The sequence below is a fragment of the Hemibagrus wyckioides genome, linkage group LG07 (genome assembly GCF_019097595.1).
Source record: "Hemibagrus wyckioides isolate EC202008001 linkage group LG07, SWU_Hwy_1.0, whole genome shotgun sequence".
Lineage (NCBI taxonomy): Eukaryota > Metazoa > Chordata > Actinopteri > Siluriformes > Bagridae > Hemibagrus > Hemibagrus wyckioides.
This window is the reverse complement of record NC_080716.1, coordinates 14,770,523-14,792,084: the sequence shown is the minus strand read 5'-3', so window position 1 is coordinate 14,792,084 and position 21,562 is coordinate 14,770,523. Positions and strand designations below refer to the sequence as shown.

Here is a 21,562-nt window from a genome sequence, read left to right as displayed (position 1 = left end):
TTGGAATACGTCAGTAGATACAAGGCGTCAAGGCGAATGTGATGCATTTTTGTTTAAAAATGAAAACTGCTTTTTTAACAAAATGTAGTAATAATAATATATAAAATAATTAATATAAAATAACAAGAACACAAGCTGGTTCTCATGAATTGCAGACTGAAAAGTAGAACAGAGAGAGAGATTGATTACTGTGCTCTAGTATTTGCTGAGGTTTTTACATCAGTGAAAATATACTATACACTATACCGATATACAGAACAGCACTACACAAAATATGCGACAGTTTTCATAAACTTCGTTACAAACATCATCCAGACACTGTTTAGAGGAAGAGCCACATTAATGCCATTTTCACATATTTCCCTTCCTGCATCGCCCATAAACTAAGCTCTGGGAAATGTGGATATGTGACTGAGAATGATATCATCCATAATCTAATTTTAGGGCTGATTTTACACCACAGCAAATTCTTACTAATAATAAAATGATGCAATGCAGTCACTAGACTAACTACATACACAATCCCTTCCTCATCATTAACATGAGACACAATGTGAGCAGGTGAAAAAGGCTTTGTTTATTTAATAAAATGGTTTTAGTACAGCACAGAATCAAGAGATTTCACATATTCTGTCTTACAATATTAGTTCAGTTGATTACAGTATGCCTGTGTTAGAGACACATTCCCTTATACATTTAACATCCTTTATATTTAACATTTTACACATTTCTGTTCATTATCTGACATTAATTCATTAATTCCATTAGACTGTTTTAAATAAACTGTAATATTTTCCCTCATGGAAAACCACTATGAAATAACTAAAAATACTTGTTTTTTATAGAAAGTGTGGACTGAATACTTTTTGAATTCGGTTTGTAATCTAAATTGATATTCTCTGCTAATAACATGTTACATCTGTGCCATGAGCAGGACCTCTGAACTTTTATACATCATCATTTGACAATACTTTCATGGTACATTCTGCTGGTGTCAGAGGTTGTTCACTAAAGATTATGGACTTTCACTTTATGGAGTGTACAGGTACATACATTTTGACATATCAGGACACAACAAGTGCTTATCAAAATTGAAATGTGTGAAAAAGGAAATCAGAAGTCACCGTCCGAAAACTGGACCAAAATAGTTTCATTAGTATAATAATAACTGTATATGTGTCTTTAAGAAACATTATCAGTTGGAAAGAAAAATGATGGAACATGATGTAAGAGTGTGTTCTAATATTCAAACATCTCAACACACACACACACACAGCATTTCATACACATGTCTGTCATGTGAAATACTCTAGAAAGATTTGGAGTCATACAATAATACATGATAGTGCAGATTACGTCTGTAGACACGCACAACCTGATGAACCTGGCATGTTGAGTTCTGCTGCTGGGGCCATTACTCCCTAGTCCTGTAAGCAAAAAAAGTAAAGAAAAGAAAAGTGTTAGTTGTGTGATAGTGTAAATATAATAGGATTTACAGTGTAAAAGGGTGTTTAGTTTAGTCAGTTACCTGGGAATGTCTGAAGCAAAATTATCTTCAGGTGAACAAACTGTGAAAGAGAGAAAAAAGAACAAATGAAGAATAAGTAGTAAGTCAAATGTGTTCATTTTCTGCTTCACATCACTCTTCTGATCAGCTAGTTGAAGACAAGTTGCTGTGATGCCAGTTTGCTAATATCTAGTAGGCCAGCATGATTCTATAGAGATAATTTATCTTTTTCACATTAACGACAATGACTCAAACACAACTATTACAAAAACACGTTCTCCAGAAGGCAACACACCACAGTAAGAGCCAGGGGGATGGAAACTTTTGAACAGGATGATCAGTTTAAATATAACTGTAGCTATATTACATTATGCTTACTCTTCTACAATATTTGGATTGATAAATCAAAATTGCTTGCTCACTGATGTAGAATTGCAGTGCATTATGAGGTTCATTGAGACTAATGCATATGAACAACTGAATCTAATTACTAATCACTATAACTAGTGTCAATAGATTCTAAAATGAAACTCGAAACATTAAAATGTACAGTATTTCTGCTGCTGCTTCAGGGCTGAAGCTAGTCATTGCTGGTATAATCTACCTCATATTCTTTTTAAAAAGCCCAAATTTTACACCTATAATGCATTCAGAAAGCATTCAGCCTGCTGAATTTCCTGTCTGACTTTTGAACATTCATTACCTGACTGAGGTAATGAAGTCAGAGGTTCCATATCATGATGCCACCACCACTATGCTTCATCATACAGATACAACTGGTCATGTGATCAGCACTTCCTGGTTTGCTCAAGATGCAACACTTGAGATTCAGGATATAAGTTTTATCACGGTCACATCAGACAATTTAATCCTGTTTTCTGAGGCCCGAGATTCCTTTAGGTGTCTTTTAGGAAAACTTGTCAAGTGCCTTTTATAGCAAGAGCCAGCTGTCAGTCTGGATTACTATAAAGGCCTGTGTGGTAAAGTGCTGCAGAGATAGTTATCCTTCCAGGACTTTGTCTCATCCCCACATAGAACTTCTGGAGTTTTGCTCACCAGCTGTGTACTTTAGGGTCTTCGAAAATGGAGAAATTCTTTATTTTCCTTCCTCAGGTCTATCCATTTCCATAATCCATTTGTGAAGAATTCAGTATGTTTGGCTTTATACAGACAGAGGTGCCTTATGTTTGTATGTAAATGATGCTCATTTAACTGATTTTACCACAAGTCAGATTTTACTCAGGCTGTAGAAACATGTATAGATATTCACCTGAATTTCAGGCGTCACAACAAAGGCTCTAAATGTGACAGGTTTCTGGTTATATGAAAACCTGCTCACTGTTTTATAGCACAAAGACCATGAATCCATTTCATAGTTCTGATTAAATACTTTGTGAATGCACTGTAGGCAATCAGGAACTTTTTTCAATTTCACCGAAAAATCTACTTTTAATCATGTTCTTTGTAGGCAGTGCATGCACTATGGTGCAGTTTTGGCTCTGTACTCCAGCACATGTTGTGAAGAAAATAGGTACAAAATATTAAAGGTTATCCTATAAAAGTCAACAATCGCTATAGCAATAACAAATGACCTGGAAGGCCACAGTGGTGAATCGCTCAGGACTACATTTAAAAATATATATTTAATTTGCTGAAGATTTCAGGAAAATTCTCCAGAATGAAGAATGTGCAAAAGATTACCAAAAACTGGAGAATGAGTTGAGAGTTAACATGAAAAAACAGCCTTTATTTGTCACATATACATTACAGCACAGTGAAATTCTTTCTTCGCATATCCCATCCTTGGAGGTTGGGGTCAGAGCGCAGGGTCAGCCATAATACGGCGCCCCTGGAGCAGAGAGGGTTAAGGGCCTTGCTTGGCGGTGCTGGGGCTTGAACCCCTGATCTTCCGGTCAACGACCCAGAGCCTTAACCACTTGAGCCACCACTGCCCACTGTTAAAATGCCTGTTGATCGGTGCAGACCTCCACTGAGCTTATTTCACTTACTGAAGGCAACAAGCCACTGAAACAAGCAAATGGCTGGCTGAATATTTAAGAGCTTTCTGAATGAACATGCAACAGAGCTGACAAGCAACTATATGTTTAGCTTCCTATTTTATTAGCAGCTGCTAATATACAAGGAGACCATCGCCAAATATTAGAAATAGTAACCTGACTTTTCCAAGCCTAAAAGTTATTGTTTCAGATCCAATGTGCTGGAGTACAAAGCTGAATCAACAACAAAATATTGTTCACATAATTACACCCTTCACTGTAATGCTTATAAAAAAAAAAAAAAGAGTATGGTATGAAACCATTCAGGAAGGCAAGATTGATATGAACATGTAAGAAAGACTTAGCAAAGCAAAGCCAGCTTTTATCAGGCACAACGAGCAAGAGACATGGAGGATCGAAATAATAAGTATGATATTTTAATAGCTTTATCATGTTAAAAATCCATACTGAGAAGATCTGTGGAATATTTTACAGTTAAAGGTGATGCAAAAGTCCCTGTACATGCTGAGCTGCTGCTTAGTTTATTAACCTGCATATATACATCAGTAATAACAAGCTTACACTGAGCTGTGATCTGTGAATAAAACCCAGTCAAATCTGCCCATGTTAAAGTTTTACAATTGTCTGATGTCCCACACCGTACATCTCTGAAAGGTTTGATTACTAATTGTGCCTGACAAGACTGACTACTGCTGAGTTAAAAAAGTTGCCACACTATGAAAGAGAGTAGGGAAGGGAGAGTCTTGCAGGGCTTTCCACATCCAAAGATTGCTAAGTGGCCTACAGTTGCACCCACCAGGTGAGCGCCTCCCTCACAAGTACACTGAGGCTTTCTCGCTGGAGTTGTACAGAGGGCGATGGGTAGTGAAAGAGGGGGGCGGCACCCTGATGGAAGCATGAGGAGAAGTAATGTGATGAGGTGAGTTGGCATAGCTGTGGTCATAGTAGTGTGTCACACACCTCAGACACACATTCTCGCATGTAAATGGAGGAGAGGTGGTGCTGGTCAGGGGGATGCCTTGTTTATCAGCTAGGATAAATAGTTAAAGGTGTAGTTATAGTTAAAGTATGACTGTAATAAGATCCTAATGGTGTCTGCAATGAAGTATTTACAAAATCACTTATTAAAAGAAAATGAACTGTCCATTGCGTCTAGGATTAATTATGTTCATAATAAAGCCACAGAGGTACTTAATTATTTATGAATATTAATATAAAGAAAATGAAAAGGAAGACTTATTTAACTTTCTTATATGATCCACATTCTCAAAAGCCTCTAGCAGTAGTATTCCGTATTTTATATCAAATCTGAATATCTATGAAAGCAGATGGAAAATAAAATATGAAGGTACAGGGTCAGCGTGCAATGAGTTGCAGATGCAGCATGCATATGAATAAGCAAAGAGCTCTTCACTAATTCGAATGTTATTAGCATGATCATGTTCACTTACCAGCTCGCCTGCACAGCTTCAATATCACTCACTAGATTTTGGGCCAGGCACATTCCGAAAATCTGCCAAACAGAAGGCAAATTTAGACATGCTTCTCACCTTTTAGAAACATTAGACCAATTAACACTGTGTGTACATCATTCCTTATAGCAATAGAGAAAATATCATTAAAACTAGAAAGAATTAGAAAGGTAAATAAATATATTCTATGACAATGCTGCTGCCTCTGCCATACTGCACATTTGCACACAGTGATCGTATTCACTCACAGAGCACTTTATTAGGAACACATGTACACCTGCTCATTCATGTAATTATCTACAGAGCAGTGGAAAAAAAAAAAAAAAATCATCTGTAAATATGTGATGCAATGTGATGTCCACATGGACCAGAATTTCTAAGTACATCTTGTGGAATCCATGCCACATTTGAGGCTGTTTTGAGTGCAAAAGTTCACCCAGTATTAGTGTAGTCTTCCGAGTGAGTGCTAAGTGAGTGTATGTTTGCACAGGTTCAATCCTCTTCTTCAAGTCAAGAAAAATAACAGTGCACAAATACATTGTACACAACTGCATGACAACAGCTGAACAGGAAAGAACGACATATGGGTGTGAAGTTTAGGTGTCCACATACTTTTGACCATGCAGTGTATATAAAATTGCTTGATGGGGAAAATTGCGCTGAATCACCTTGTACTTATACAGTGACAGTCATGGCATTTCTATTTGTCAGAGATAAGGGGTAAAAAATTAGCTATAAATACAAACACAGAGGAGTTCATGAACCTTACCTGCAGCAGGGCAATTCCTATAAAGATGCCTGCTACTACTGTCAGGTTGTCCTGTAACCACTTCTCAAACTGAGGCACACAGCCCTTCACGTATATGTAGGTCTTTTGCTCTTCAGCCTGCAGAAACAACATGTTTAATTTACACATTTATTGCATACGACTCTTTCAGAATTGTTGACTCTTTCTTATTATGTTTATAATTGGGTTAAAAGGCAGCACAATGTTAATTTATTTAGTTTGACTTGCAACCAATATAATGAATCTGTGTTATGATTCATGGCCTGCAGGGGGCTCCTCATGCTCAGTGTGAAATATTTATTCCTTGACTTGCAACAGATCAGGGTTAAATCAGGGTTATATTTACTAGCTGAGTAAGCATGGGAACAATCTTTTCAAATCAGGATATGTTACAATAGATGGATTGTTTTCTATTGTTTTTGTATAAAATGTGACTTCATTCTTCTAAACATGAAATTTAAGGAATGGACTGCAAAAGAAAAGAAAATAACTCAACGTACCATTTTAAACCGGACATCATATCCACATTGTGTGTTGATGACATCCTCCTAAAAAAAAGGAAGTAGTTTATAAATAATAGTTCCTTTTTGAACAGCAGCAAGCATTCAGAAGAGTTGACTTAAAAAGCAGTACTGTGGTACATGTACATGGTTCAGCTGGATGAAAAAGGTTTCTGCTTCCAGCTAATGCTTTTCGGACATTCCACTTTTTATCTTCAGTATTCACTAAAATGACATGCGGGTTAAGCAAATCTTAGTTTCCCGGTCATTTTCCCATTTAACTAGAAAGAACACTAAATGCTACACATACCTACTAGGCCAGCCTGCTGAAGTGATTTAATTACACACAGGAATGAAAAACCGATCAGCCGAAATGTTTAATGAAGAGTTACAGCTGATTAAACAATAAAAGGATTATAGCTCGTGGCATATTCTAATGAATGCTCTTTACCTTAAATGGCCTCCTCGGACTCACTTATTTAGAGGAGTGTTTTTTTTTTTTTTTTTAAGATTATGTATTGTAATCTGAAACTGCAATCTGTAAGATAATTCTGTATATCCTTCTGTATTTTGAGATTCGAGTTTTGTGATTTGAGGAGTTTTGTCTGACAAGACAAGTTTTGACAAGTGATGTCTGGTGGGATATAGGCTTGGCTCTCTCCTTATTCCACCATCTAACACCTCCTTCGGAAAGTTCCCACAGTCTCACAGGTTATCACTGCTATGCTTAAGATTTTCAGCTCAGAGACCTGTGTCTAACCTCAGCATTTCAGCTTGTTTCACTGACATTTCAAGCCTAGACGAAGGATCGGTTTAACCTTTTCGAAGGGAAAACTTCTTCAACTGAAAATGATTATGGTTATTGCAGGTATGCTCTGTAAGTAAGATCTGCTGTGTGAGAAACGTGTGTGAACTCATCATCCAGGCATTCCTTATCTCCTAACTTTATGAGTCTGTCTGTTGCCAGTGTGTACTATTAAAAAAACTGCAATAGCTCCTAAGTGGCACAACAGATAAGAAGTCATCCAATATATCTCCTGTCCAGAGATCCTAAGCTTGAAATTCATATCCTGATGATGCAGTAGCCGTCCATGACTGGGAGACTACAATAGAGAAATCTCTCTCTCTCTCTCTCTCTCTCTCTGATACTAGCCAATCATGCAACTGTGTATGCGGAAGAGGGCAGATTTCTTCCGTCTTATGCAGCGGAGCAACAGTTAGAAAAGACATAATGACTGAATTAACATATCTCTCAGAAAGCACATGCTAGTCTTCACACTGCCTGGTTTGTAGCAGTCATGTGAAGTGGGAACTAACTATAGGCAGCTGTACTAGCTTCAAGTGATTGTACTGTAAAAGATCAATGGGGGAAAAAAAGTTTTTTGTTTTCACAACAAAATCGAACGCAAATCAAATACAACCTGGTAAACCATGCTCTTCCTGATATCCATCTGATCTCTCTTCCCCCTCATTTCTCTCTTACCGCTGGGTCCTTGGTGCAGCAGGAGAAGGGAACGCCACACTTCTCTCGGCTAGGGTTGGTGTCTGTGCAGTTGAAGTATACGTTCAGATCCCAGTCATTGGCTCCAAACGCCCCACAGCACTCCCACTGCACACATCAGATCATTAAATGGTTGAAAAGCCCATGAGAACCACTCTTAAAATAAGAGCAGATGTTTACTTAATGCTGAAAGAATTATTAATTAAAAGCTGGGAGTGAAATGTGTTATGAAGGTTTTCAGAGGAGTTTTTAGGGAGGAGTAGGAGTTACTCTTAAGCATAAAGTCTGACAGTAGCTTTCGAGTAAATACACTGAGCAGGCAGATGACCACATACGTAGTATGTAGTGTTTCCTGGTTGTGCCTCAATCAGCCAGTACTGCATTGCTTCTCATAGTGCTGCTGGAGATATGATTTCTTGATCAATTCTATGACTAGAACAACATCTGCATGAGCTCTGCATCACCTTAGATCATCCATCATCAATTGCAAGGGATCTTTATGGGTATGGAAATTACTGGGGGCATATCTTCAATGTTTCAGGGCTGCTACCATTTGCTGCTTTCAACAGCAATTTTCAACAACTGTTTGGCACTATTTTACTCTGAGAAGATTTCATTTAATATTACATATTAGTCAATAGAAGTTGTGCAAAATTTCTATAATATGATGCAGCAAAAAAAACAAACAAACAAACTAAAGGGTCATACCAACAAAGAAGCATTTATTTTTCGTTGTCAATCTAATGCCTTCTCAGTCAATCTATCTCTAGTGTTTAGTATATACACTTCTTAAGGATGTCACTTAAATCAATTGCTATGTTAGCTTATGTTAATACAGAGCGCTCGATCACCTCTTTGACAGCGCCAGGCTCCGCTAAACTCCAATACTGATTTATATTCCTAAGCAAGTCCTGGGGTAGGAGCTGACCTGGCAACTGCAGTCAGATACAAAAGGCCCCAAAACGGAGCTGAGAAGTTGTTTTGTGATGTTTTGTACTATTTGCATGCTAAAGTGTAAAACAAATGTGTGTTTTATCTTTAGAGGAAAAAAGTGGACACATTTTGTGATGTGGCATAAAAATGCTCAAGTACTAAGTTTGCCAACGTACTATTGACAGCTTCCAGTTTTCTAAGGTGGCTTGTTTACCAAGAAATAACTGTTAGTGTCAATTCTGTGAAACAGACAAGTTTCAGCAGTCTGCTGGGATGAACATATCAAATCTGTCAGCTAATAATAGAGAAAATAAATAAGAGCTGTGTTGTGGGGATTCTGCCTATTACAGCCAGCATGATGTGGAGCAGATTACTGTGGTAACTGGCTCCATGAACTGCCTTTGAATACAGATATTCTGCAATCATGGCATCCAGAATTCTTGTCCTAATCTTCCTCTTACTTTCTGTCTCACCCACTCTCTCATTAAGCAACACTCACTCCTTTGCTTCTTATCTGTTGGTTTTACAGCGTCATGCAATGAACACAGCACACACTTTCCACACTTACATATTCCTGAGTGAAGTCGATGAGATTCTGTAGGTCAATATCATCTCTATAGGCTCTGATGTTGTTATTAATGAAGAAGTTGAGCTGGTCTTTGATCCAGTCCTTAAAGACAAAGGCAAGAACCCCAGCCGTCAGTTCCAGGAAGAAGATAATCCCCAGGAACACTGAAAACTAGAGTGGGCAAAAGCAAGAACATGAGATATTATTATTATTAGTTCAAGACTTGCTTTTGTAAAAAAATTATTTTGTGATACTAAAATAACAACAGATGAAATGCTTTATGATATAAAAAACTGCTGCACAGGAAAACTGGAAAATCTACAGAATTTCTGGCATGAGTTCAAAAATTTACTTAGATGTAATGAGTCATATTTCAATATAGGAATGCTGTATGGATTTATTTTTATAACTGCATTATCTTACAAAGTTAGACACTTTAATGGAGGGATCTTGGACATGTCTTTCAAACGTCTTTATATTGTTTGGTGTGTGCATGTGAACTGTCCTCATTCTTGCAAGTCTGTGGCTGGAATTAGTGTCCAGATCTGGAGAGTAAGATGTCCAAGATGTGCACACAGTGATTTTCCAACCATTTTACTGATGATTCAGATGTATACCTAGAGACTACTAGGTTTTGGGCTGAAATATCATGCACTTCTTAATCAATCTTCACAAATGTCCCACAACAAGTCAGACCAATCTCCAAGTATTGAAGTAAGTATCAGCTGCTTTCCCCTAAGCACAGAGAGTTTTGAACTGAAAACTCCAGTTAGTCCATTGTGGTGGACATCAGATGCATCTCAATCAGCTCCCTAGTTCAGTAGAAAGGGGATGAGCAGTGAGCCAGCCATTTTAATTAACTGTCTCAATTACAAAATCCTTCCAAAGCATTAGAATGTTTGTTGGTTGGGTTGGAGAGCAAAGGATAACATGAAGATAAAAAAAGACAGACTCACAAATTTGAGGAGGACTGTGTTCTCTCTGAGAGCGCCGATGCAACCAGCAAAGCCCAGGATAAACATCACACCCCCGACCACCAGAAACAGCCAGACGGGGTCAAACCCACCCAGATCAGTGATGGAGGAGATGTTTGAGAGCACGCCCTAACAGAGAGAGAAAGGGTTAGGTCCTGTTCAGATTGAGATCTAATCAGAAGTGCACAGCTGAGAAGGTTCACATCTGCTACAATATACACACGTGTCCTGATTGTGTCCACACTGACCACATGGTGATTACCTGACATATAACTTCTTAAATTTCAGTTTAAAACAAGCAGAGAATATAGAAATGCTGTTGCACAGCATCTTTTTTATTAAACTGTTGTGCAATTTTACTGACTGGTTTGTCAATAACATCTTATGATCAGTGGACTTTATGAACACCACCACCACTGAGGAATAAAGGAAAAAAAATGAACTCAAAAAAGAAAGTAAAACTTGCAGACACATATTCATTACTATGTAGGAGGGAGTGTAAGAGTCTAGGCCTGTGCTGTCAGTGTTCAGGGAATTAAAAAATTTGACTTGACAACTTTATGGATTAACAGTGTAATGTTTTGTTTAAACAAAAACATCTGGCAGCTGAATATAGACTGCCAAACTCTAAATACTCCCCTCCCAATCCTTACATATTTTAAAGTCCAACAGCAAGACCAACACTGCAACTTGTGTTGTAATATTAAAAAACAAATTTATATAGAATTTCTTAATGAAGTAGTATTAATGTGTCAACAATCCCCCCGCACTTGTACCTTCTTCACTATAGTCCACCTGTTCACTTCAGACAGATGTTAATACTGAGTGTGAACAGAGAAGAATTTAAGTGAGATGTTACAGATGGTCGTTTATGTGAAGGACTGAGTTTACAGTATAGGGAGCATCATTATGTAATAGAATAATGTTTTATATGTCATTCGTAGTGCATTTGTGCACTTTAGTAAGAAATTGGCTTTGATTCAGTCTAAAGTGGTTTCAAAAACAGAGCAGACTAACTCACAATAAGCAACTGCAATATCTGGTCCTTTGACATGAATACTGAGAAGTTTCTTAAATTTCAAGGAGGTGTCCTCAGTGCTTATCTTTACAGTTACATCCTCCCCAGGGTACAATGTGAACTAATCAGTAAAAATGTGAAGCAATGCAGTCTGAAAGCAAGACAGAATGTAGGCAACTGATAAATACAGAAAAGATTTCTTTAGACGCACTGGCTTGAGTGAAAAAGACTAAAATATCTACCACTTGCATACAGAGATGTCTCCTATTGTGCTATAGTCCTACTCTGCACACTTTTAGGTATAAAGCACCTGGAAAGCTTAGGTCTCTGATCATACCCACTCTGGGTTAGCAAACAAAGGCAGACTGACAAAGATAGTGCAAATTGACTTTACTCAAGAGGTGGATTTGATTGAATACACTGCTATAGAAAGACACTCAGATAAAACTGAGATGTGTTTGACACCCCTGCTGATCAAATGTATATCTACATTAAGAAATAATGAAGAAAAAATCAAAACGAATAGAACAATAATAAGAATACACTTTATTATGCAATCATTTTGAATACAGTTGCTTTTAGGTGAGCGTGTGTATGTGTTTTTTTGCCAAATCACCACTAGCTGAATAAAAATTAGCACACCTACTATACTACTTGGATAGTTCCTTAACCTTCAGAACTATTTTAAGGCTCCAAGCTTCAGAAACCCTGTCATATGAAATATTTTGTTGCAGGGTTCAACATGGAATCTATGAAGGGCTTTTCACACTGCACCCTGCACTTAACCCTGGGGTATCGCTAATCCCTAGATTTAACCCTGGGTTAAAGAACTGGTCATTTAGAAGCAGGGTTAGTACTGCTTTTTACCGGGGTTATGAAACCCTGCTCTGAAGCAGGGTTAGCGAGAGTTTTGCAGTGTAGGGATGCACAAAATACTAATTAAAATTAAAATACTAAATTAAAATACTTTTTAGAGAACTGTGTGTCCCAGCTCATGCTTTGTGACTGTACAAAGCATGAGATGGGGCACTCGCTGTTCAGTTTCTTTTTGGGTGCCTGTTGCTAAGCATCTAGTTATAACACTCCAACACAGCATTGTTGCAAACTGTGCATGTTTACCACAGTTTCTTACCACAGAGGGTTTCATAACCCTGGGTTAAAAAATGGTGCTCACTCCACTTCTGTATTACAAGTGTGAAATGTACCTCTACCCGGGGTTAAAAGCAGATTTTAGATAAACGATCATTACCCAGGATTAAGAGCAGTGTGAAAATCCCTTGAGAAGCAGCATTTACAGTGAGCTCTCTCAGACCTGTTGCATAACAACACTTGCTTAGTTTCTGTGCAGTACCTGAACGTACAGCTCCATTTCATTATATTTCAACACTACTTTCATCATGGAAGTTGAACACTCAAATGTGTTTTTTGACATTTTCTCACCTTCTCACTCCATGCCCATAGTCCAATTCCCAGGAAGGTCACCCCCAGTAACTAAAAAAAAACAGAAGAAAGTTTCAGTAATTCAACACTTTATTCTAATATACAACATGCGTTCAGGATTTGACCTGATAAATTCAATTTAACATCTCACTTTACAGACATACTTATAGAAGAAATCTAACACAGTCAAAGAGCAAATCTTGACTCTCTTGACTCCACCAGGAAAATGTAAGGAATGCACCAGGAATAGGAAATGAGACCAGTGGTCTCTATAGAGTGTCAGAATGTACTGAATTTATGATTGTTTGCAACAGTTCACTGTGGTAACAGTCAGGCCTTAAAATAAGGGGCGTTAATGCAAGACATCTGAACACATGTATGAACACATTTAGAGGGCAAAGATCAACTGATATAATTCTAATACCTAGGTGATGTTTGAGTCAAAACAATCCATTATGTTTTTATGGACAACACAGCAAGGTTAAGTTTTCTATAATGAATGTAAAAGGGCGTTTAGGGATCATTTTAACTTTTCATTACATTTTTTATTTAACCTTGTTTGGTAAATATAAAACAAAATTCCTGTATACCTGCCATCAAAAGGACCCAAACATGGTGTTGTCCATTTATTTGATGTTTATATACTATTTATACACTAATGATTGTGATTCTCTCTCCTAATAAATGTTACAACAGTATAAAATCAAGAGTACATCATAGCTGAGTAACTAACATATGAGGGTTTAAACTGCCACTGCCAGATGAGACCAGATGAGGATGCGTTTCGAGTCTGGTTCCTCTCAATGGTTTGCCCTCATATCACCTAATTGAGTTTTTCCCTTGTCACCTTCACCTCTTGCTTTTTAGAAATAAACTCAAATTTTGAATTTATGTATTGAATTCATATATTTCTATAAAGCTGCTTCTTGTGTTTTTTTCTTACAGGTTCATGTATTGGTGAGATGAACAGTTTTGTTTCATTTTTTGTGAACTGCTGACAATATTTCTCCTAAATTCAAAATATAACTATTGTTATTTAGAGTGTATATTTAAAGGAAATGACAACACATCAAAATAACCCAAGATCATGCAGGATTTGCAGGTTTTCAATAGGGTTCAAATCTGGAGATTGGGCAATGGTCTCATTTTTTTCCAGAGCTGTATTTAGAGGAAGCAATAAAGTGTGCCAAGCTCTCCACAAAGTTCCGGTAACCCTAATCTAAAATAGTGTTTCACAGAAATTCAGTTCAAAAACCGTCCCCATGACATGACATGACATGCACACTAGCATATCGAGAAAAGTATGTGGACACTAATATTTGGCCATTCCAATATACAGTGGAACCTTGGCATACGAATGCCCTCATTTATGAATTTTCACCTTAAGAATTAAAATTTTGCAAGAAATTTGCATCAGCATACAAAGCATTTTTGGCATATGAATAGACCAAACTGAATGCTAAGTTGCACATACGTCCAGGAGCCATTCAAAACTTAAGCAAGTTTACAAATTTTACGATGTTTTTTTCCCCAGTCGGCAAAAGCTGTTTCGAAAGAGTCAACCCACGATACTAACATTGCCTTTGGCATGCGTTCAAAAGCTACGTGATTTTTCGCGTGTTTTTTTGTTGACAAATTTGTGGCAAGAGAGGTCTGTTCTATTTTTAGCCCAAACTTGGTGACATGGCATCCTGTCAGGACCCTTGGCATATAATGCTTGGCTTGGGTCAGTTATTTGTAAGCAGCCATACAGTTTACATATGCTTCATATTGGTATTATTGGTAATCAATTTGGGTGGCTGGAACAGATTATCTGCATTTACATTATTCCTTACGGGAAAATTTGTATCGCAATACAAATTTTCCCCTTAACAACTCCCCTTCAGAACGAATGAAATTTGTATGCCGAGGTTCCACTGTACAATTTGCTGCTAGAATAATCTCCAATCATCTGGGAAAGCTTTTACTAGATTGTGGAGCGTGGATGTGGGAATTTGTACTCATTCCGCCACAAGAGTGTTAGTGTGATCGAGTGCTGATGTAAAGTAAGAAGACCTGGTACACATTACTGTTCCAGTTCATCCCAAAAGTATTCATTGAGGTCCAGGTCAGGGTTCTGTGCAGGACACTCCCATTTATCAGCAAACCATGTCTCTATGGAGCTAGATTTGTGTACAGGAATAATGCCATGATGACAGGTTTGGGCCTCAGTTATGGGAAATTGTAAAACTACAGCACATGTGGGTGTGATTGTCAGATGTGCAAAAACATCTGGCCATATAGTGTAGTTCTACAGTGTAAATAATGACATGTGATCAGGAAACCCCCTGACACTAACCAGTTTTTACAGGAATCAAACAATAACCAGGCTTTTAACAGTTTGTTTTTATAATAAATACAGCTGCCGGGTTTTTAACACTTTTCTGTATCACATCAATAAGAACTCAATGTACACACACCTGGTCTGACAGTGAGAACAGCGATGCTTGACCAGTGTGTTTAATGTTATTAGTAATCTGATGCGGTTTGTAAGACTGGCTGGAGTTGTCATGGGAAACTTTTGTCAGCTCATATTTCAATCATTAACATTTCTGACATTCATTCAGGCAATACGAGTTAAACACAAACACCTCGTCCTAGCTATATTACATATATTTGATCTTAAAATATTAAATACATTTTGTATCCAGCATTAGTGGCTGCACTATTCTTTCTGTAGATTCTTTCAGTAACATCTATCAGTTGATATATGCATTTGTGAATATACCTTCGATATTATACTGTATAGCATTACATGAATTACTTTTAACATGTATAATTTTTTATTATATTAGCTGGTATAAATAGTTTTAGTGATAATATGTCCTTATATGGGACTCAAGTTGAACACAGGAACTTTCAAGAGGAAAACAGGAAGCATTCAGCTCAGAAGACCGGATGCTTGGCTCCTCAGAACTCCTTTTCTGGAGTATTTAGAAAAACAAAAGCAAAAACAGAAAAACACACACACACAGAGAGAGAGAGAGAGAGCTATAATCTACAACACTGAGCATGGTGACTGCATGGACAGAGAACGAGTAACTCCTCTTCATATTTCCAAGCTGTATTTGTTTAGAGATCTGCTCTTATTTTAAAGGGTGTGTGCAGGCTTTAGTGGAGACAGGCCCTTTTGCTTGCTGAGGTCTTTTTTTAGCTCATGAAAAGTTCAAAATCCAGATGTCCAAACTGCTCCTCTTTTGTGTCCACTTGTTTCACTTTTAATGGTCTTTTTGTCTGGCATAATGGTAATCTTTTTTATTTTATGTGCTTCAGGTTCAGAGAACACTCATTATTGCATGCAGTTTCAGTTTTACTAATAGGACATTGAACTCAGGATGTAACCAATACCTGATAATATTTTGACATTTAAGAATAACGAAATAATTAAAAAAAAACCCCAAAAAACCCATCAAATCGTACATTTTTTCTTGCAGTACAAGCAGATAACGTGAAAAAGTAACAAACAAAACTGCTTAAAAAGATTATAAACAAAACAAAACAAAAAACTGTCTCATTACCTTTTTGGAGTGATAAAAGAGATTACAAATCTATGCTTTTATCTTTTAACATTAACTTTTATCATTTCTGTAAAAACAGAATACAGTGTTTTAAAAGATTGCTATTGGGACTACATGATAATTGTTCAATACAGGTGTCAATCAAACTAATTTTCTCACTTCTGTAAATTTAGCTCCACAAAACACATGATCAAAAAAGATGAAGAAGAACAGAGACCTGTTTGAGAGACCAAAGGACCTTTTCAAACTTATTAGAATACAATACACTTTCTAACGAAATGTAAACCACGTCAAAATGCTAACAATTTGAAAACAATCAAGTGCTGATAGCATATTACCATCCATCTGTGTTCTGTATAGCATTCCCTACATATTTTCCAGATTTTTAATATAAGCGATTTATGTTTCATTTCATTGCCCTTGGCAGTCTGGGAGCAGATGATAATTGGTGATGTGACTTGCTAAGTTGTAACAAAGAGATTTTTAGAAGGTGCTCAAAACTCTTGTTTTTTAAAAACCATTTTAATGGGCATCATCTTTGGCCAAGTAAAATGTCACAGCATGACTGATGCGTTTCTAGTTTTCTCACTGCTGTTCAGCAATATTGCTCTTGCAGTGCTGTTACACTTCACATTCACATTTCTGGCATTTGGCAGACGCCCTTATCCAGAGCGACTTCTCATTTATCTCATTTTATACAACTGAGCAATTGAGTTTTAAGGGCCTTGCTGGGGGGCCCAGCAGTGGCAGCTTTTGGTGGACCTGGGATTCAAACTCCTGACCTTCCAATCAGTAGTCCAACACTAATCTACCACATCCACTTAAATGAATATCACACGTCATCTGACTTCTGCCATACTCTTTGGGGTGATTTCTGAGGTGGTTGAACAGGTTTGTTGTGTTTTCTAGATGTGCCCAAACTTACTTTTGCAAAATTTTGTGAACAACTGTCATTTGCACCCTGTCTGGCATATTCAAACCAGTTCCATATAACTGATGCTGCCAAATAACACAACTTAAGATGCCATGTTTGAGCATTTCGTGGAGACATTTAAAACTTTAAGAAAACCCCCCAAAAAATCATCATATCATCAATTTCTAGTGCTCTGTGCAATAAAACCAAAAACAACCAGTGCATATTAGGCATTACTTGAATTCCTGTATCTGTACCAGGGATAATTTCTCTAATGATACCCTATGCACACCTTACATATTTTAATGTCCTTAGAGGTCCCTGTGTGAGAGCGTCCTAGAGAGTGAGTAGCACACAGAGCATGAAGTTTGAAAGTGGGATCCTAACTATCTCGAAGCATGCTTACTTAACGATTTAAAAAGCTATGCTAAGGAAGGGAGGAAGTGTCATGGCACGTGTTGGCCCGCATCCTCATTTTCAATTTATAACCTGAAACAAACACAGAAATGAATAGAAGAAGCCTTTATTATTTTTTTTAATCACATACACATTACAGGGCAGTGAAATTCTTTCCTTCACATATACCAGCTTTAGAGGTTGGGGTCAGAGCGCAGGGTCAGCCGCATGATACAGCATCCCTGGAGCAGACAACGTAAAGGGCCTCACTCAAGGACCCAACAGTGGCAGCTTGCAGTGCTGAGGCTCAAATAACAACCTTCAAATCAACAACCCAGAGACTCAATCACTTGAGATACAACTTAAAAAAAAAAAGAATATTACATACCGAAAGGGCCTGAAGTCCAGATTTCACAGCAGACCCTTGTGTCTGTAGCCAGCAGAAAGGTAGTTACTGTAAACCACTGTATACATGCACACTCTTGTTCCTTCATGCTTCATTGTGATTTGCACTTCTGCTTAGATGCTAACTGGATTTTATTTAGCTTGTACTTGTAATCGGCACAACGACAAAGTCGAACCTAATGCAATCGAACGTAATCTAATTCTGAAGCTGACTCTACATCCACATGTCCAACCCAATTAAAGTAGCAAAGGTTTATTGTAATACAATTTTGGTAATTATCATGCATTTTCAATTCCTCTGCTGTAGCATGTTAGAAACTCAGGTATTAATGTATCAGATTCTGTGGGGACAAGACTGTTTCATTAGTTTAATCTGTCTACAGCTGTATTAAATGTCTGGAAACAACAACATGCCCATAACTGCTACTGAGGAGTAGTCTCAATATACTGCATGAACTGCATGCAAAGATATAACCAGATTATCTCCTGTCCGTCTTGTATTATAACTTCAAATAGTGTTTACAGATATTAGGGGACTTTATAATCGTATCAGCCCATTCAAGAGCTCGGCTGGCTTATACTCCTAATCGAATCCTCCGGTTATTGCACTCTGAACACCTCCTGTACTTCAGTGAGCTTGGCAGGACTGTTTGTCTAGTAGGATTACTAGCCTAGGTTTAAGTTACAGGCTTGGTTTCTTTCCTGTAGCTTAGTTACTATTGTTACAAAAGCCAGATGCACCTAACTGCATAACATAATACTCATAAGGAAAATTAACAGGAATAGTCATATCTGAGGTGATTACACAGCATTCACCTAGTGTAGGACACAGCTAGTGTATTACAGAGCAGCTATTTTTAGTGAGAGTAGTGCGAGTGACAATTATACAACCATTGCCTTGATGAGACTTGATGCTAAAACATGTTTCAAATGCTCCACTGTCTCCAGCACCCATGTGCATGAAAGCCTCCTGGTGAAGGAGAACAACTCTTAGTAGATCTTATAAAAATAAATCTTTTGTCCGTCATGTCCTCACGCTCCACCCTGGCATACATTTTTAAAATGGAAACAAAATGGAAAAAGCGCCATGCCTCAGAAACTGTGCATCATGTACCCAGGAAACTGTAACTCAGAAAAACAAAGGAGTGCATTCATTGGAAGGAGCGAGCTAGTGGAGTGCGACACTGGAGACCCGCTCTGACGACATACGGAACATGGAAAGTGCATCAAAGTGCAAGTGTGAAGCTGAAAAAATTGCCGAGCAAAGCGAGAGCAATCTGGTGCAATGTGCACAGTAAAACCATGCTGCATGAACTGTATTCAATTATTCAGGGTTTTTTTTATTCTTTTGTATATGACAAAGCATTTATTCCAAATCATTTCATAATTAAACAAGCTTTCGTTTTCAGTCAGAATTTACCCTTACAGGCCAATTTAATGTATGAACTGTAAAGGATCTGATGAACTATGAAAAAACTCATCATGTTATTGCATGTTATTTCCCCCAAATGTTGCAACATTTCACTGACATTTTGTTGGAAAATAGGACCATTTTATTTTTAACCTTATGAAAAAAGCTTTGCAGGCTTTTTCCCATCCATGCATTTTTAGCTCTAATTAAATATTTAATAAGGTTTGCCTAAGCTTATCAGGATTCTGAGGAAAAAGAGCCAACAGCAGCAGAAGTGTCAGGGCTTACAGGAGGAATGAGGTCAATAAAGGGTATTCCATCAGCCTGCAGTGGAATCATCATAAGCCTTATAGTTACACGACACCAAATCTATACCTGATTTTGGAAACTAAATATTAACATTATACCATTCAAGTGTAACCTGTGCACATTTCATGAACAAATACATTCACTGCAAGACCTTTATCACAAATATGATAAAGAATATTGCACCAGAAATACATGGTACACTATACTAGCCTGATCATAAGGCTACAAAAGAACAAAGTTGAACTGAAACTTGACCCATGTTGGATGGAAACAAAAATCGGCCATATGATTACATGGAAATGATGAGTGACCTGATACGATGTAGGATTAACTGTGCAGTAAAGGTGTTGATGGACAGTTTTCGGTTTTAGCACTATGCCCATTCTGAGGGATGCGTGATGTTACAGTGACACTGTGATGCAGATTTGCTGTAGATAATAAACCATAAGTCATGCATTATTAACAGATTTTGTTAGGTGAAAAGAAAAGTCAGGCCTAATATCATCTCAGGGAGTTTTTTTTTGCCACAGTCACCTCTGGCTTGCTCATTAGGTATAAATTTATACACATCAAATTTTTCTTTGCTTTGTGATACTGTCCATTGTTAAAATATATAAAATGATGGAAATAAATTTGAACTGAATCAAATATGGAAAGAAACTTGTCAGGAATGAAAAACATAATAATGATAGATATTTATTATTATTATTATTATTATTATTATTATTATTATTATTAATATTAATGCATTAGACAGACACGTCTGCCTCCTCCAGCACACCTGTTTTCTACATTGCTTGATTTACACACTTTAGGAGCTGAAAGACAGCAACAATATGGACCAGTTTTGAAAATATTGCTATAACATAAAACAAAACAAAACAAAACAAAACAAAAGCGTAACTATCAACTGCACCTAATACAGTATGTAACCTAAGCTCATGATAAAGCCGATTAACATTGTGCTCAGAAACATGCTCGGCACAGTGAACGCTGCATGTAGGCTGGAAAATACACTCCTGACTTAAATAAAACAATACTAGGGGGAAAAACCTTTTTTAAAAAAAAGGAGGAAGTTAAAAGTTTTATCGGTCCTCGAAGGACGTAGAAAAGAAGATCTCGTATAGGGAGATGGAATATAAAATGGACGGGAAAAAGACGGTGAATATATACGGTCATATGCACTATAATATGAATCGACTTCCATCGATCTGTCGATGTTTACTGTGAATATTTCTTCCAATATCACTATGAGTGTCCGGTGTAACCGAGTTATGGTCATTTCTCATCGTCGAAAACACAGACCCCTCTGACAAAGAAACACTACCGTTTGAATAACATTAACTCAACAAACTAACATCCGAGCACGGCCTTTAAAAGAAAAGAAAAATAAACAAATAAAAGTCAATAAAATGTGCACTCACCCAAAATATTATGTTAAATCCAAATATAAAATATTTGATGCAGCAGCTGACTTCTTGTCCATTGTAATGCTTTCCTGACATCATTGATGCTCGTCCACATAAGTCCCTTCTCCGGCTACTTACATGGGAAAGGAGAGGAACAGTGTAGCAGGTTCAGCTTGATTAACACCGCTTTTTGTCTAGAAAGCGCCACCAAGCCCTGCACTGTGACTATCCACTCAGAGGCATTATTCATTGACGCAGAGACTTTAATGTACTGTATATATTCCCGAGACGTTGCTGATGGTCAGAAGCCTGTAGTGAATAATAATCGCAAGGAATCTCGGCCTGCTTTTGCGCTGAATCTAAACCGTTGTCTTGCTTCTCCGTTTACACTTGACATGGTTGATTTGGATGGGCAGAAATCTCGACCAATCGAAAGGCGCTCTC

The 21,562-nt window shown here is 37.5% G+C and overlaps 1 protein-coding gene across 1 annotated transcript; it reads right to left on the bottom strand.

Annotated features, from left to right (window-relative positions):
• Positions 1-557: 557 nt before the first annotated feature.
• On the bottom strand, positions 558-21,516 carry tspan5a (tetraspanin 5a). The gene is made up of 10 exons (XM_058394035.1): positions 21,134-21,516; positions 12,719-12,769; positions 10,243-10,389; positions 9,287-9,457; positions 7,768-7,893; positions 6,285-6,332; positions 5,767-5,883; positions 4,977-5,038; positions 1,529-1,568; positions 558-1,427 (listed from the first exon to the last, which is right to left on the bottom strand). Exons 1-9 carry the CDS (start codon positions 21,215-21,217, stop codon positions 1,556-1,558), a joined length of 819 nt encoding a protein of 272 aa, XP_058250018.1. The 5' UTR covers positions 21,218-21,516; the 3' UTR covers positions 558-1,427; positions 1,529-1,555.
• Between the last annotated feature and the right edge of the window lie 46 nt (positions 21,517-21,562).

Bases quoted from the DNA above. Each gene is read 5' to 3' on its own strand.
- tspan5a (XM_058394035.1), bottom strand. From the start codon at position 21,217: ATGATGTCAGGAAAGCATTACAATGGACAAGAAGTCAGCTGCTGCATC. The intron at 12,770-21,133 runs GTGAGTGCACAT...GTTTTTTTTTAG, and splicing joins GATTTAACATAATATTTTGG to TTACTGGGGGTGACCTTCCT. The intron at 7,894-9,286 runs GTAAGTGTGGAA...TGATGTGTGCAG, and splicing joins TCGACTTCACTCAGGAATAT to TGGGAGTGCTGTGGGGCGTT.